The sequence below is a fragment of the Glycine soja genome, chromosome 11 (genome assembly GCF_004193775.1).
Source record: "Glycine soja cultivar W05 chromosome 11, ASM419377v2, whole genome shotgun sequence".
Taxonomy (NCBI): Eukaryota; Viridiplantae; Streptophyta; class Magnoliopsida; order Fabales; family Fabaceae; genus Glycine; species Glycine soja.
The window spans coordinates 80,337-98,666 of record NC_041012.1 but is presented as its reverse complement, the minus strand read 5'-3'; the positions used below and the strand labels follow the sequence as shown (position 1 = coordinate 98,666).

Below are 18,330 nucleotides of genomic sequence, written 5' to 3'. Positions count from 1 at the left end.
TTGGCTAGTTACATCCATGACATGATATCCAATTTAGATCTCTTGAATTCCCATATTAAGGAGGTCAAGTTTTAAATTTAAATCGTTTGTAATTTTTAGATTTAGATATGCATATCTATTATTTTAATTTTAGAATTAAAAATAACTTTGTTAATTTTTTAATTTTACATATATGTTAATTTTTAATATTATTGTTAACTTTTAATTTTACAAATATGTTAGTTTTTAAGATTATTGTTAGTTTTTGAATTTTGTAACTTCTTTGTAGATAGATTAGCATATAAACTTTGATCCGTTAGTTCTCAATTTTTTGAATCTTGTAAATTAGTCTATGTATACATAGAAAATTAATGAATAAACAATGAAGTTCACTAATCAATTCTTCATCCTTGTTTCATTTGCACATGATATCGGTGAATTTTAGGTTTTTTCGTCATGGCTTTTGAATTTTTTTTCTCCCAATTCAATCACACCCATGGATACAAATTCCTATATAATTCATCACTCATATAACCCTTCGACTATTCTCGTTACACCCTTATTGACAGGGGATAATTATGGTTCATGGAATCGTGTTGTCACAATGGCACTTCGTAAAAAAAAATAAACTTGAGTTTGTTGATGGGTTCCTCCCAAGTCCAAAGTAGAAAGAAAAAATTCATACTTGGCAATGTTGTAATGACTTGGTTGCAAGTTGGATTTTTAATTGTCTCTCCTGATATTTGTCCAAGTATTTTGTACTTGAAATCACTACACAAATCTGGACAACTTTAATCAAATGCTCCTAAAATCTATCAATTGAAACAATCTATTTTTGCTCTAAAGTAAAAAGACCCGTATGCTTGTTTATATTTCACACAACTAATCTCTATGGGATGAACTCAATTCCATTGCTTCCATCTCTCCATGCATTTATGGCAATGCTAAAAACAATATTGATCAACAAAATCAAGATCGTGCCATGAAGTTCCTTCAAGGACTTCATGATTGCTTCTCTATTATTTGTAGTTAGATTCTTTTGATGGAATCATTCCTTCAATTCAGCGTATCTACAATCTAGTCCATTAAGAAGAAAAACAACAAGAAATCAATGTTCAATCAACTCCTCCCATTGACTGTGCTTCAGGATTCTAAGCCATCATTTCATCATCTTCGAAAGCGTCCACGTCCATATTGTGAACATTACAAAAAGCATGGCCATACCTTTGCTACTTGCTACCAAATACATGACTTTCTGAACAAATTTTCCACTGGCAAACCACTTTTGCCTATCAAATCTAAGAGTCTTTCATTGAGCCTTTCTCATCAATATCATTGAAAACCAAGGACCAAAATCCTTTTCTCAAGCCATGAAATCAATTGAATGGTGTGATGTTAGGCTAAAGAAATCTAGGCCATTGAATCAAACAACACTTGGTCTTTGTGGTCCTTCCCTGAAAGAAAATCTCCAATTGATTGTAAATGGGTCTATAAGATCAAATATCGAGCCGATAGTTCCATTGAGAGATATAAGACTCGTTTAGTTACAAATGAATATACTTAAGTTAAAGGTATAAATTATCATGATACTTTTACACTTATAGCAAAATTGGCCACAATTTGCCTTTTCCTCTCCATTGTTGCCATTAAAAATTGGTCATTGCACCAACTTGATGTCAACAATGTTTTTCTCCAAGGTGATCTCAATGAAGAAGTATATATGAAGCTACCTCTTGGATTTTCTTGTAAGGGGGAGGCTTGTGTATGCAAATTGTATGAATCAATTTACAGTTTTAAACAAGCTTCTCGTCAATGGTTTTCCAATTTTTCAACCACTCTCATTCAAAGGGGTTTTTGCCAATCCATTTTTTATTATAGTCTATTTACTTATATTTGCAATTAGATATCTATTCTTGTTTATGTCGATGATATAATCATCACCAACAATAATGATGATGCCATTTCTGACATCAAACAACTCATTGCTCAGTCATTTACAATCAAAGATCTTACCCTTGAAGTCCCTCGATCTAAAAAAAAAAGGACATTTTTATGTCAAAATAAATATACCCTTGACATAATGTTGGTATGACTAGTTTTAGACCATCAAATTTTCCTATGGAACAACATCTTCGTTTTAAACCAAATGATGGTACTCCTTTTCCCGATCTGATTACTAATCGTGGACTTGTTGGACCCCTTTTATATCTTACAGTCACCTGATATTCAATATTTTGTAAATACTTAGTCAATTAATGGAATCTCCATGCTCTTCCCATCTTGATGTAGCAAAATGTGAATGTGTTCTTTGTTACCTTAAAGATAGTGTTGTTAAAGTTTTATTTCTCTCTACATTCAGTCTTATTAGTTTAGTTGGATATGCTAACTCAGATTGGGCTGATTATCCTATCAGTCGTTGATCTAGCACTGATTATTTTACCATGTTGGGTTCAAGTCATATCTCTTAGAAATCCAAGAAACAATCAAAAGTTTCTCGTTCTTCTGTCGAAGCAGAATATTGTTCCCTTGCAGCCCTTACTTATGAGTTGCAATGGTTAAAATTTGTCATTGTTGATCTTGGTATTGTCCATCCACAACAAATACCAATTCATTGTGACAATCAAGGTTCTATTATGAAAATCTAGTGTTTCATGAATATACTAAACACATTGAGATTGATTGTCATTTTATTCGTGAAAAAATTTAATGAGGCCTTATTGTTCCTTCTTATATGCATTCTGATGACTAACTAGTGTTAATAACTTTTATATTTAGATCTACAGATCTATTATTTTAATTTTAGAATTATAAATAAACTTGTTAGTTTTTGAATTTTGCATGTATGTTAGTTTTTGAATTTTGTAACTTCTTTATAGATAGATTAAGAGATAAACTTAGCTATGTTAGTTTTCAGCTTTTTGAATATTATAAATTAGTCTATATACATTGCAAATCAATGAATAAACAAATCCCAAAAACGCATAATTTGTTCCCAAAAATCACTTATCTAATCAATTATTCACCCTTGTTTCATTTTTACAAAGTCGCATGCAGCACCAGACCTTTATAAATTAATTCGAATAGGAAAGTTATAAAATGGAGACATGTTTTTATTCAGTATTCAAGCAGCACAGCTAACAGAAATTAGAAATCTAATAAGGTATTTATACAATTGCTTTAATTTATCAACAAATGAATGACTAAAATAGTAATTGAAAAAAAAAAAAAACATTTTCCGATCCACTGATGTGGTTGTTTGAATTGAAGGTATCATGATTTACGATTACGAAGGTTATTGGCAGTGGAGCTGACCAACTCCAAGAACTCAGAGGAATCGGATCCCAATAGCAAATGGTAACTGCGTTCTGAGCTATTTGAATGTGAATGGGACAAACTCTTGCTCTTCATGTGCCCAGGCTTTTGCTTCCTTATCGCAGCAATAATGTACGGGATCAAACCTTCCATTGCTTAATATCTTCCTCTCACAAATCGATCGCAACCCCCTTCCTTCAACTAATAATGTTTGCTTTTGTTATAGCCTATTTATACTGCTAAACATCTTCCATGGATGGCTTGTTTATGTAAAATGACATGCAACTCCTTCCCCCAATACTATACTAGACTAGAATAGTAATAATAATATCATAATTTAATATAATATACATTAATATAATTATTTAGATTTGCAATTTTAAGCTGTATAAAGTGGATTCACACTCACACACATCATATCTTGAAATTAAAAATGAAAGAAAGTGTAAATAATGGTTTACTGAATATATAAAGCTGATAAGTGCATGTTGCTAAATAATTTGCCTCCAATTGTGTTAACGGTTGAGGGGTCTTTGTGTAAATTCAAATTGATAACTGGAAAATGGTATTATAAATTGGCAATTGGACAGGGGTGAAAAATATTTCGGTAGGTCCTTTGAATATATATGGTGCATGGTAAAATTATGCTCAACAGCTCATCGCCACTTCCTAAAGCAAATGTTTGAAAGAAACAACCACAGGGCCAAGTCCTGCAAGGCTGCAACTTTTTCTGTAATTATATTAACAAAAACGTGGGTTTTCTAAGTTTCCACGAACTAACGTGTTTTCTCTTTTCATATGTACTTTTTTTTAAGCAAAATGGATGAAACCTGCAGGATGGAAATTAAAATAATCCCAACTACGTTGGTACCTCTTGAATCCCCATCCAAGCACAAAACATCCTGAAAATTGATTTTGGACAGTGTTTCCGAAAATTGATTTTAAATAAAATAATTTGTTAGAATGTTCTAAAAACGAACTAGCAATAAAATTTAGCATAACTCAAAATTAATTTTAAATTCAATATCAATTCAATCAAGTATGTGAATATTTATTTAAAAATGCATTTAGTAGCATTTCAACATGATTTTAGATTATTAGCATGAATTCAAACAGGCAGTCTTTTCTTTTATTCCATAATAATATAATAGTCGTACACAGTAGATCAAATTTGAAATAATTGAACTTCTCATAACAAAAGCCAAGAGGTTGGCTATTCTTTAACATAGATTAATCAATGTACATGTTTATAGTTTGACCGCTCTATTACATTGACCCGTGAATGAATGACATAATAATAATAATGTATACAATTCTATCTTTTCCTAACCCAAACAGATAGACCCACAAAAAGCATCGCCTATATATGTCAAGTTCCAAGTTGCATTTCATATCTGTTAACGTAAGAAATGTTTGCGATAGAAACCCCAGCCTTTTGGCTTTTGACTAAGATCAAATATATATATATAGGATGTGCGATCTTATCTTGCTAGTTATAAATTGAAATTAATGTATTGCTAAAGTTTCTTGAAGGAAAACTAGTTTAGATATTAAAGTTGGTAAAGTAACTCAAGTGAACTAACCAGCAAGCTAGGTAGACATAGAATTGTAGAATAGAATTGCCTAAGGTGAAAAAATGTTGCTCTGGCACGTACACATCCACGCTATGGGATAGTACTCGTTCTCTTCCTCTGCCATTGTTTTGATAGTCACCTCGACTGGCACACAAGGCTTGCATTGGTTGCACTTTGGTTGACATGTTGCTGGAAATGAACCTAACCTTGGATTTGCTTTCCTTTCTGTACGTAGCTTCAAGCTCCTCGGATATGTTTCAGGGGCAATACTGACCTGAAAAATGATTTTGAAATTCAGAAGGATTATCCATTGAATTTAAGCCAGAAAAGAAAAAAGAAGTTTGATAGTAAATAGCAGATGAACTACGTCTAGGATGATGATGAATGCACTTGGCAAATAATATGGTTTAGGATGATGATGAATGCTTTAGGCTTTGCTGTTTGTTCCATGTCTTGTAAGAGATGGTTTTCGTTGGTAATGGCTATTTGAGTTACATATGAAAATATATATATATATATATATATATATATATATATATATCATATAATCCCTACTCTGGTCTTGTACTACGTTTGGCAATTATAGCAGGCTGGGTTGGGGGGCAGTTGAAACATCTCTGTTAAAGGAAATGGTCAAGACAGGGTTGACACTGTGATCATCATTCTCTAGTATGAAGTATCTCCTTTCTCCACACATAATCACCCATGAATCTCAGATTCTGACTTTACTGCATTAGTTACACTTACTGATGCTATTCTGATTCAATCATATGCTATGAGATGAAACGTCATGCTCGTTCAAATGCTGACTTCACCCATGTACTGCAACTGCATCTGTATAATTTTATCAAAATTATCAGTATAGTGGATCCACATTTTTTTTTCTTCATTCGGATAATTATAAATATTTAATATTGTTATGATAAATGAAAAGAAAATATTTAAAACAGTTTGATATTTAAGTTAGAAAAGAAAATAAAATTTTTAGTAGCTTTCAGTTGCCTAAATGTGATATCACTTTTCTCGTACCATTTCAATTTCCTACTTTATTGGTGAAATGTAATCATAATGATACGATAGCAGTTGAGATTAAGAAAATTATTTCAGATGAAAAAAATTTCAACAGCTGGAGTAGCTCAGTTGGTTAGAGCGTGTGGCTGTTAACCACAAGGTCGAAGGTTCAAGCCCTTCTTCTAGCGAATTAAGAGGATTATTTTGCATTTTTGCTTTGCTTATTATCAAACATCAACTTTCAATCGCATTTGAACTGGTTTAACAATAAGGGCGAGTTCAATTCAACGGCATGAGATTAAACACATTTTAAAACACGGTTGGTAAAGTAATTATGTGAACAAAAGTTGACAAGTTTTTGGAGTTCTACTAGCCCATCAAAGAATCAAAACAAATGCCAAACAACAATGGAAATTCACAATCCACAGTCCATTAACAAATTCCAGCAACCTACGAGACGAATAGCTATTCTTATAAGTTTCAAGCCAAAAGTTAATTACAATTTCTTTTATAATAGCAGTTGTGACGTTTGGATTTAAGACTTAATACAAATTATTCAAATCCTCTTATCATTAGGTCAACATTAATAACACAAATTCCTCTTCTTGTACCGGCTTTTAATGAAATGGAAATATTTTTCATGGACAAAAGAAAAGTGTAAAATTGTATTTCAAAAATTTCCGGAGAACCTGATTTCACCTTCATCCTTGTAAATCTAAATGCAACAGAATCAAATCCTAATTCTTAATTTAAGGGACATAAGAGAGATTTTATATTTATAGCTAATAGTAAATGATGTACTAAACATTATTGTTATCAAATAAATAGTGGAGGAATACACTTTGTATACTTTTAAACATAAAAGATAAAGTACCAAATAAAGTACTACATTAAAATAAAAATATACTGATAATATAAAATGACTTTTTAAGTTTTTTATAGTCATTTAATTATAAATTTTTATATGAATAAAATCATTAATTTTATAAAATTATACTTTATTAGTTTCCAATTCATTAATAGTATAAAAACATTTATACTTAAAATGTACTGAAATTAAATTTAAAAAATCAAAATTTCTCCTTTTCAAATTCTAATATGGTATCTTATAAAATGCTTTAAATTTTATTAAGTCTCCACAAAATGTTTTACTGTTAAATTATAAAATTATTTATATCTCAATGATATCATAAGCTCCCAGATATTTGAAAATTTTAATAATTTAAGATATTTAAATTAAAAAGTAACATAAAATACTATATTTACTCTATTTTAAAAATAGAAAGACATAATTTTTTTAAAATATATTATAAAACCTAAAATTACGGACAATCAAAATTAAAGGAACGAAATTCAATGGATTAAGACAGTGGTCTAAGAATACCCGTGATATATGACATAGGACAAAAAAATTAAAAGAACAACAATGCAATTAAACCTTAAATGAACTAAAATATTAATAATAAGATTGAATATAAAAATATAAATACCCAAGCAAATAAAAATATTGGCATTGTAATTCACATAGATTTGAATCTAAATATAAATATTTTTCTTAAATACAAATACTCGTTATACTTATGCTACCTCATTTCATCCCTAGCCCGAATCCTTTTCACGCTCCTAGACCCATTGATTTTGGGGACCACTTATGGTACAGATATGGATAGATTTTCTTATTAATCTGATATGGATAGATAGAACCACGTGATTAATGCACGTACCTCTCTCTTTATATATATATATATATGATTGAATTTCTTATTAAACTGATATCAATTTTTTTTATTTTATAAAAAATATTTGATTTTAATTTTTTATAATTGTTATTAAGAATTAGTTTAATTCCAAAATAAACTAGTATAAATATATATTAAATGTAATGACGAAATTTTTTTATATTACTGTTATCGATTTCAAAATTCAAGAAATATAATTAGTGACTGATAAATTCAGGAAATATATTTATTTTATAAAACCAATAATTAAATTTATCTTATACAGAAAGAGTTAATATATTTTTTTTGTTAATAAGAGTTATAAAATTAATAAGCTAATATACGCAGCACAAAAATCCTCCATAAGAAGACAGACGAAAACTTATGTCTGCCTACGATTGGTCGGAGTGAGTCACTGATTGCACTCGTCAAATTGCTACTGGCTGCAACGTATCATTCGCGCTACTCCTTTTTTTTCGCCTCTGCTATTGAGAAACGTTTTTTTCTTGTATTTTTAATACTTTAAAATTAAGTTTTTATAATGATTAGTTAAGATTTCCAACATAAAGAAAATTATAAACTTGTCAAATCATCTTATAATTTGTTGTGTTAAAAACATTTTTCAAAGCTTATCTAAAAATATTTAAAAAACATGAAGTTAGTAACCTCTTGTTTGATATAATAATCTTCGGATTTGGTTGTAGAAAGAGGAAGTATGCGTGGGCAAAAAGGTTATAAAATATTTCTTTATTCATCTTTTAGAGTAATAAAATGTTCATTTTAAATAATATCTCCTTATCATTTTCTTACTGAATGATATTCTAAGAATAATCTTAAATTTTTATATCTAATTTCTATTGTTTTATCTTTCTTCTTCTTTTTTTATCACATTTATCATTTTATTTTTCTTCTCTTTCTATCTCTACTAGCTGCAAAGTGTAAACTTTTTACTTCTTGAGGAGTGGTAATATCTTTACCTGTATTAATATATTAATATTCAGTTTATGATATTTATCCAAATAATTATATGATGTTTAATTTAACCAACTATTTACAGGTATAAAAAAATGTAATGTTTGTAATAAATAAGTAAAAACATTTTTAAATTTAAATATTTGGCGAGAGACAAAATATCCAATTTTGGTTGGTTATTTGTTGTCATGCATCAATTGTAGAGTGGGAGTGGGTATTAAACTTTTGGGCATCAGTGGAATAGGGACTCGTCATGTAAGTGATGTAACTACTGATTACTAAAAAAAGATATATGATCATATTTTTATTTAAACGATGACATATGATAATCTTTTTAATAGTAAATAATTTTATCAAACATATGTTATAAAATTTGAAATGAGCATTTGCATATTATTTAATTTAAGAATTTGATGGTAATGATATAAAGTTTTGTCCAAGTTTATCCCAAAAAAAAAATATATGCGACAACCTTTTTGTTTCTGTATTTGATTTTGGCATCCTTTTAATGCTTGGCTACTACTTTAGGAATCTCTTTTGTTTTTCATAAAAAGTAAAAAATAACTTTACCATTATTATTTTGCAAATAACCATTTGCTTTATTATGGATTATATTCTGACGCATGTCAATTGTGAACCAGAAATAAATTTATTCTTCGGGTAAAATGTGATTAATTTATGAATATTTGTATATATTAAACGAAAAAAGCATGGGTTGAATAAAAATGATTTTATATTTGGTTATGGTAATAATAGTAAAGTAATAGTGAAATGAAAAAAGGTTGATTATCGGTTGAGAAAGCATTGAAATGAAGAGCAGTGAGAAGTGAGTAGAGACGATGATTTTGCTTTTGTGAGAGAGATTCGAAAAAATGAAGGTTTGGAGATGGTTGATGAGTTTGTGGTTTGTGGGGTTAGTGTTGGTGCCTGTGTCAATAATGGGTCGATTCGTGGTGGAGAAGAACAGCCTGAGAGTGACATCGCCGGAGAAAATAAGAGGGACACACGACAGTGCCATTGGCAACTTCGGAATACCTCAATACGGTGGTAGCATGGCAGGGAACGTCCTTTACCCTAAGGATAACAAAAAAGGTTGCAAAGAGTTTGATGACTTTGGGATTTCCTTCAAATCATCCCCCGGTGCTCTTCCCACCATTGTTCTACTCGATCGCGGAAGTAACATTTCTACTTTTTCTATTTTTCTTTTCTCCCAATTACTATTTTCTTATTTATTGTGTGGAGGCAGGTTGCTTCTTTGCTTTGAAGGTCTGGAATGCCCAGAAGGCTGGTGCTTCTGCTGTTCTTGTTGCCGATGATGTTGAGGAGCCCTTAATTACTATGGACACCCCTGAAGAGGATGGCTCTTCTGCCAAGTACGTTGAGAACATTACTATACCCTCTGCTCTTGTTGGAAAAAGTTTTGCTCAAAAACTAAAGGATGCCATTATTGTTGGCGATATGGTCAACGTAAACCTCGATTGGCGAGAGGCTGTTCCTCACCCAGATGATCGCGTCGAGTATGAGTTGTGGACCAACAGCAATGATGAGTGTGGTCTTAAGTGTGATATGCTCATGCAATTTGTCAAGGATTTCAAGGGTGCTGCACAGATTCTAGACAAAGGCGGTTACACCCAGTTTACACCCCACTATATAACTTGGTACTGTCCTCATGCATTCACATTGAGCAAGCAGTGCAAGTCTCAGTGCATAAATCATGGTAGATATTGCGCTCCCGATCCTGAGCAAGACTTCTCCACAGGTTATGATGGCAAAGATGTCGTTGTTGAAAATTTAAGGCAGTTATGTGTTTTCAAGGTGGCAAATGAAACTCAAAAGCCTTGGGTGTGGTGGGATTATGTCACTGATTTTCAAATTAGATGCCCCATGAAGGACAACAAGTACAATAAGGAATGTGCAAATGCTGTTATTAAATCACTGGGTAAATTAAATCACCATCGCATCTTATTTTTATCTTACAGGGGGTGATAATGACTTTACTATTGCGTTTCTTCAATATTTGCAGGCCTTAATATCGAAAAGATTGAAAAGTGCATGGGAGATCCAGATGCCGATACTGATAATCCTGTTTTAAAAGAAGAGCAAGATGCCCAAGTATTGTACTTTATAATTGCTATTAATTCATTCATTGCATCAGTGCAGTAATATATAGATGTTTAACAATATTAGTTTTGGTAGATTGGAAAGGGATCGCGAGGTGATGTTACCATATTGCCTACTCTTGTTGTCAATAATCGACAATATCGAGGTTTGTACTCTATGCTCTTGTGATAGGTAGTCATCTGGAGTTCCAATTCTAAACAGAATCTTTCCAGGAAAATTGGAGAAAGGTGCTGTTCTAAAGGCTATATGTTCTGGGTTTGAGGAAACTACTGAACCAACTGTTTGCTTGAGCAGTGGCAAGTGTTTACTTTTTTTTTATTCATACAAGGAAAATATACTTTGTGACCTGATTCTTTCTGACTGGCATACTTTATGGGGCAGATGTGGAGACAAATGAGTGCTTGACAAACAATGGTGGTTGCTGGCAGGATAAAGCAGCTAACATCACTGCTTGCAAGGTATTTATCTCTGTGAAATAACTAGCTAATAAAAGAGCAATGTGAGCTTATAGTTTTTTTATTTTCTTACATGTGTGTATATGCTCAGGATACATTCCGTGGGAGAGTATGTGAATGCCCTCTCGTTGATGGTGTACAATTCAAAGGAGATGGCTATATGACTTGTGAAGGTTAAAAGGCTTTAAGTTTCACTTTTCTGTCTGCATAATTTACTTTCAAGAGTGTTTACTGTTAGTGTTCCATGTTTATTGCCTTCACTTCTATGCTGTGTGGAGCCGGATGTGATGATCCTTTGTTGTGGGACATCTGCAATTCTTTTTTTACTCCCCACAAGCATTTTAATTGATATAACTACTTTCTTCTGGGTTCTGCAGCAAGTGGACTTGGGCGTTGCAAGATAAACAATGGAGGCTGTTGGCATGATACCCGGAATGGACATGCATTTTCTGCTTGTTTGGTTAGTAACTATTAAGTTTCTGGACCCAACTCCACTCAACTTTTTTAATCTCCAACAAAAATTTTCTTTTGATGGTTGAAGTTCTATTGGATTGTAAACCCCATATTAGAAACGGAATTATTGCATAATTGTTATGGAGACAGGATAATGGAGGAGTCAAATGCCAGTGTCCCACAGGGTTTAGAGGTGATGGTGTAAAAAATTGTGAAGGTGAGGGATACTTGTATTATTTTATCTCTTACTTTTTTTCCCTGTACCCCTCTTATTGAATTATATTGATCAGCTTGGAAATACTATATACATAACGGACCACAAATAGAATCCTGGATTCTGTTTTGAATAGTTTTATTTGTGACTGTATATGAACATTCTGAATGTCTTCTATAAATCTGTGTGAAATGTTAAATTGCAATCAATGGTTTACTTTATCCTGGAACCTTGGCCAAAATTATTTTCCTCCATTTTTCATGATGGGATGTAATGTCCTGTCAGTTTGTTTTATAGGAGAAACATATTACAGTCTCAGTAAGTGAATTAGTGAAATGTTGGCTTCTATACTTAGATAAACTGTTACTTTTTGTCACCAGTTAAGTAGCTGAACTTAAGATAATCTGTGGGTTTGAACAAGTATTGCGAACTTGATGATACATACCTAGTGATTGTTTTCCACATAACAAGTGAAACTGAACTTATGTTTCATCTTTACAGATATTGATGAATGCAAAGAGAAGAAGGCTTGTCAGTGCCCTGAATGTAGCTGCAAGAATACGTGGGGAAGCTATGACTGCAGTTGTAGTGGAGATCTTCTGTATATGAGGGACCACGATACCTGCATAAGTGAGTTGAATATGCAAGACTTTTTACTTGCTCCTACATTTGCATATGTTTGTTATAAAGGCTTGTTTTCATGTCCTCTACTGGATTACCTACAGGTAAAACTGGCAGTCAGGGAAGATCTACTTGGGCTGCTTTTTGGTTGATTTTACTTGGCGTAGTTATGATTGCTGGTGGGGCATTCCTTGTGTACAAGTACAGAATAAGGGTAAGCTCTTCTGCTTTCTCTCATTTTGGTGGTGTTATTGGATGCTTAATGCTGAAATTCTGTAGCATTAGAGCGTGCTGAGTTGCCGTCATGATTCATTTGTAATTTAAATTTATTCAGTTTTATAGGATAAAAATTTAGTGGTATTTTTATTGGTGGTTTTGCAGCAATACATGGATTCCGAAATTAGAGCAATCATGGCGCAATATATGCCCTTGGACAGCCAAGCAGAAGTTCCAAATCATGTCAATGATCAAAGAGCATGAAAGCAAAAATGGGCCAATCTCTTGGGATTTCACGGCAGGCAGCATGGGTGTGACTTTTCCTGTGCCATTTTGAACTGTGGGCATTGAAACTTAATAGACTGTACATATTGACAATGAAAAGATCGCCATTTAGAATGTTGTTCTGCATTTTTTTTTTGTTGGAAATGTAGCATTTTGTATAATTGGAAGGGCAGACTGTGGTACTATTTCACTAGACATCTTGTTCCACGCACAAGATCGTAACTTATGGTGCTGTAATGCATGCAAGTTAACGTCCTAATGTTGTTCCATTGCTCTGTAGGTGGCATATAGCATTTTCTCGCTTAAAACTTGACTTCATATTTTACTTTTCCAGTATATTGCATAAAATGCTGACTTTTCGAAGTAAAATCTAATATTCATTGAAGTAGTGTTCCCATTTTCATGATCCTGCCAAACTTAGCACAAATAAGCAGGCCCAACGTTAAACTTCCATTAAGAGAAAAAAAGTTAAAACTAGCAATAAATTAGAGGATTGAAGATTGTGCTTGACGTCTAACGGGAATAGCGTGTTAGGGACGGAGACTTTGTCACTGACCGTTGAAAATACGGAAGACATATTCAGACAAACATGATTACCAACATAACCGGTAAAGAGGATACAAAATCTGCGCATCGTTTGAGCAAAAACCTTTCTATCTTTACAAGTTCCGCCACCAAGGAGTTTATTTCTTCCACTTCCTATGAAGATGCTTTTAGACTTCCTACTAAGTCTAGGAGAGTGCTTTTTGGTATGTCAATAAATTGAACCAAAGATGTTTGACCTGATTTTTACAATAGCATACTTTAAATTTTGGTTATTTAAATTGGAGCGAGATATCTGGAGAAGAAAAAGAAGAAACTAGCACGTGTTTTGCCATTTGGAGGACAAGGTATTGCCCCCCTCAAAGCTTCAGTGGCTTCAGGCGAGGACCACTCTTCAAATAAAGCGTATATTCCAAACGCAATAAACTTCAACTATGACAAATAGTTTGCATATTTAACGAACTGAGTTGTCTCTTTAAATCTCGTATCTTTTCAAAATAATAGGCTTGGAAGTAATGCACTGAGGTGTCACTATATTATCGAATGCCAAAGTTTACGTTCATGGTATATTTTGAAATAATCTCTCCCTCTTTTAAACGGAACATTTTCCAAAACTAAGCATCTGTTCAGTAAATTATTTGCACAACGCAGCACACCTTCCAAGCACTGTTCAGTAAAACATTTGCACGTCACTCCACAGTTTCCAGTCGAAGATCACAAGTCCCAATTGATAATGTGAAGTAGTAAGGATGTGTTTGATTGAGAGGATGAAAAAAAAAATATAAAAGGTGTGAATCAAGGTCGAGAATAGGATAAGACTATTAAGATCATTTCCTTAGGCCTCTTAATTTTATTTTACTTGTTATTATGCAAGTTTAACTAATTACCAAAATTATATATATATTTAAAAATTGAATTTGTAGTTTATTATAAGAAATTATAGCATTAATTAGGAACATGATTATTAATGTTAGAGACAATTTTTTTTACAACATTAAAAATTGGAAATATTGATGCATGACTTAATGACTTATCAGTTCCTTTAATGAAAAAGAACATTTATTCAACACTCATTGTTTCTCTATCTCTTTTATATTTTTTTAATACTTTAATTAATATCAGATTTAAAAAAACAATTATTTTACTCTTATACATTGTAATAACAGGAAAAAAAATCAAATAGGACGTAGGAATTTGGTTTTCAAAACTTAAAATAAAAAAAAGTTAAAAAATTTAATTCAATTTCAATATATAGTACTCTTGATAAATGTCTTAATATTCATAAAAAAAAGCATATAAAAATGAGTTTAATTGGTAAAAACAGTCATAAAAACTTAAAAAAAAATAGTGAGAAATAATTTATATAATATTAAATTTCTTTTAAATTTTGCCTGACACCCTAAAGTTCCTAAACGCGGCCCTGGTGTGAATTCCAGAAAAAAAACATAAAAATTTTCTCTAATATTATTCTCTATTCTCTACGAAACGCATCATAAGTATTCAACAACAGAAATGTTTTTGCTTTCTCTAGGCATGGTTAGGTTAAGAACCAATCAGACCTAACTTCCAAAAGAATACCATTGTATAGAGTCGATGATGGCTTTCCCATCATGGTCAAAATGAGAGCAAACACAAGGAAAAGAATTGCAGTTAGGTTAAGAAACAATCAGACCTAACATTTAAAAGTATAGCATTGTATGGAGTCGAGTCGATGATGGCTTTCCCATCATGGTCAAAGTGAGAGAGCATACACAAGGAAAAGAACTGCAGAATGATGGCTCACGGAGAAAGATGTAGATAGCTCAAAACAATTATATAAAAAACAAAAATATTCTTAGTTCCACAAATTGAGTTTTGATAATTAACTTCACTAAATGTCACAAAAATTCTTATAGGTTCTTCAGACAGTAAAATCAACCCAGCCTAATGCAAGAATCCAAACCGAGTGGGGCAGTTGGACACTAATCCTTCAGCGATACTGCAAGGTACGAAGAAAAACGTGGGGTTATGAACACCTATGTTAAAATAATTCGGAAAATTTGAAATCTATCTATACAAATACATCCAAACATTTACCTTAATGAAGCCAATTTCCTTGGCATTGCTACGGAAGCACTGCCTGCAACACATAAGCCCATACTTCCTGATCAATCCATGAGGATTCCCACACACACGGCTGCAAAACAGGAAAGAACAGTAAACAAACATTCCCAGATAATAAATCTCATGTAAAGCCAACCATTAGATGTACAAGTAACTCACTAACTAGTATTGTAATACGACATTAGACAGTCAAACATACGTTTTCTAATAATATCTAAATTGTAACAGTCTAAAACTAGCAAAACAAAATTGCTATAGTTTTAAACATTTAAAAAGAGAAGAACGCATTACATATTGACATGATTATGAACAAAAGAGTGAAAATAAAGGTGTTATATACCAATATAGTTTTAAAGTAAGACATACATTTTATAATGCATACACAGCACTCTTTTAATAAGCAATTACTGAGAATCATCCATGGTGATATCCAAGCAACACTGGAAACAACTTATTTTTGCTCCACCAAGAATTAAATATCAGTTTACGAATGTCTTATGATTCATTATCTTTTTACACAATCATTAGCAATTTGTAGCTCAATTACTAATCCAAGGACATCCTCAGAAATTTAAAACAACTCAAAATCCCATCTTACACTGATCCATAACATAATCGGTCTCAAACACAAACGTAACCACTAAGTCCTCCATTGTGGGCCTTGAGTAAACTTTCCGATTGAGTGTGCGTTTCAATTTCACTTTGAAACAAACAAAATCACATTACAATACTGATAAATATAATTTTAGGTTAAATTTTCCATGTTTAGTTCGGGTAGCTTCTACTTTCTGTAAGAAAATTATACTGAATTATTTAACATAAAAAACAATTTTGACCAAAATCCTTGCGCAGGGGCCATGCTAATCTCAATTTTAACCAAAATCAATACAAAAGCAATTACACTATGAATTTCATTCAAAATCAAATTTCCAAACACCCACCAAAACACACTCAACCTTCAACAAAATAACATAACAAAGAGAAAACCAATGCTAAGAAGAATATCTTATGAAATCAGGATAGAAGAGTCACCTATTTAACATTAACGAAGAAGAAAAGCAAGTAACATTTCAAAAGTCATGATACGAAACTTATTCGAACCCAAAAAATGAGAAAGATACTTGCTATCAGAAAAATACAGCAACGGTTCAAAGTACTCATATGGGGGATCAAATTAAATGCTTCAAACTAAAAGAAAAAAACCTTAATAATAATCGCAAAATCAAATTGAGAAGGAACAAAGAGCGAAAAAGATCAACTTTATCATCCTGAATCTGCATTTGGTGAAGATGAGTAACATACCAGGTGCGAGAACCAGGTCCGTAGTTCTTTGGATGAGAGTTCCACACATTGGAGTGCCCCATGCTTTTGAATTGCAAAGATTAAAACGCAAGAATCCGGAAACCCTAGCCTCCAAGTCGCAGATAAATATGAAGGACAAATATCGAAATGCTAACATATATAGCAGAGTCAAAACCCTAGGGCGTGTTTGGTTCCCCTCATCAATTTCTCTTTTTCATTTTTATTTTTAAAAGATTTCATAAATTTTAAGTGTGTATAGGCGATACAATATTTTAAAGGAAAATATTGTTTTTCTAAATAATAAGAATATTTATATTTGATTTTAATAATATCTTAAAGTGATACGTTTCAATATTTTTATTTTCAGACTTCTGATTTATTATTTATTTTAAAATTCTCTTTAGAATTTGACTAAAATAATATGGTTTATCATAAATATATTATTTCATATTTTTTTAACACTATATTATTTATGATAAATTATTAAATATGATTTTGATCTCTAAATCTTGACCTATATATTGATTTTAGTCTTTCCAAAATAATTGTATTGTATTTGATCTCTCTAAAAATTTTAAAATTATCATTTTAAGTCTTTTATTTGACTTTAACAAGTTGAGTCTCAGCCACGTTGTCTATATTTGATGGAGGTAATTAACTTAGTTTTTTTATTTTAAAAAAAGGATATTGCCAGAGTTAAATAAAACACTTAAAAAATTTTAAAATTTCCAACAACAAATGCAATTAAATTATTCTTGAATGATTAAAATCAATCAAAGCCAACATTTGGAAGTCATATTTAACTCAATAATATATCATAATTAATTCCAAATTAGATTAATTAAACAATCTCTTAGACCCAATAGACCCCCTTAAAGTGGATATAATTAATATTTATTGTTAGTATTATTATAATATTAATTTTTTGTAATTTATTAAAATTATGTTTATTTACCTTTTTTATGCTTGATACGGACTTCATCGAGAATTTTGAATCAATAATTTCCCAATTTAACTATTTATTCATCTTGTATGCTTATAGGACAAAATCAATCCTAAAGAATATTTAGAAATAAAATATAAAAAAAAACTAATTAAAAATAAATATAATAATAAGATATTAGTATATAATAAATTGATGCAAGTAATTGAGGGAGGGTATTGGAATGTGGGAAGAGTGGGTAAGCGAAGAGAGGTGAATTGAATGGCTTCCTCTTGTTCTTCTTGGCCGGTAATTACTGATCCGTTTTGATTTATTTGATCCATGGTTTAATCCAATGTCCTCTGACTTCCCTGGATGGATGATGGCTAAACAAGTAGATTTGGTTCATGCAAAATATTATTATTTATTAATAAGCAAGGCTTAAGTCTTATAAATATAGTCGGTTTTATTTAACTCCTAAAAAAATATGCCTTCTATTTTTAATGTCTTCATTTTTATAGTTTTTTTT

At 31.5% G+C, this 18,330-nt stretch overlaps 2 protein-coding genes and 1 non-coding gene across 3 annotated transcripts; 2 read left to right on the top strand and 1 right to left on the bottom strand.

The window, feature by feature from the left end:
* The first annotated feature begins 5,990 nt into the window (after window positions 1-5,990).
* On the top strand, window positions 5,991-6,064 carry TRNAN-GUU. Its single transcript has one exon. It is a non-coding gene; the product is annotated as a tRNA-Asn (tRNA).
* Window positions 6,065-9,319: 3,255 nt separating this feature from the next.
* Window positions 9,320-13,217, top strand: LOC114376032 (vacuolar-sorting receptor 1-like). Its single transcript, XM_028333933.1, has 12 exons — window positions 9,320-9,742; window positions 9,813-10,505; window positions 10,590-10,678; window positions 10,763-10,832; window positions 10,900-10,983; window positions 11,069-11,145; window positions 11,234-11,315; window positions 11,520-11,602; window positions 11,746-11,812; window positions 12,311-12,439; window positions 12,535-12,644; window positions 12,812-13,217. The coding sequence occupies exons 1-12, from the start codon at window positions 9,439-9,441 to the stop codon at window positions 12,908-12,910; spliced, it is 1,887 nt and encodes a 628-aa protein (XP_028189734.1). The 5' UTR covers window positions 9,320-9,438; the 3' UTR covers window positions 12,911-13,217.
* Window positions 13,218-15,142: 1,925 nt separating this feature from the next.
* On the bottom strand, window positions 15,143-17,022 carry LOC114374678 (40S ribosomal protein S29). The gene is made up of 3 exons (XM_028332351.1): window positions 16,880-17,022; window positions 15,551-15,650; window positions 15,143-15,452 (listed from the first exon to the last, which is right to left on the bottom strand). The coding sequence occupies exons 1-3, from the start codon at window positions 16,939-16,941 to the stop codon at window positions 15,444-15,446; spliced, it is 171 nt and encodes a 56-aa protein (XP_028188152.1). The 5' UTR covers window positions 16,942-17,022; the 3' UTR covers window positions 15,143-15,443.
* Window positions 17,023-18,330: the final 1,308 nt, after the last annotated feature.

Excerpts from the sequence above, each read along its gene's own strand:
- LOC114376032 (XM_028333933.1), top strand. The coding sequence starts at position 9,439 with ATGAAGGTTTGGAGATGGTTGATGAGTTTGTGGTTTGTGGGGTTAGTG. Across the intron at positions 9,743-9,812 it reads TGTTCTACTCGATCGCGGAA|GTTGCTTCTTTGCTTTGAAG; the intron begins GTAACATTTCTA and ends GTGTGGAGGCAG. Across the intron at positions 12,440-12,534 it reads GGACCACGATACCTGCATAA|GTAAAACTGGCAGTCAGGGA; the intron begins GTGAGTTGAATA and ends GATTACCTACAG.
- LOC114374678 (XM_028332351.1), bottom strand. The coding sequence starts at position 16,941 with ATGGGGCACTCCAATGTGTGGAACTCTCATCCAAAGAACTACGGACCT. Across the intron at positions 15,651-16,879 it reads GGACCTGGTTCTCGCACCTG|CCGTGTGTGTGGGAATCCTC; the intron begins GTATGTTACTCA and ends CCTGTTTTGCAG.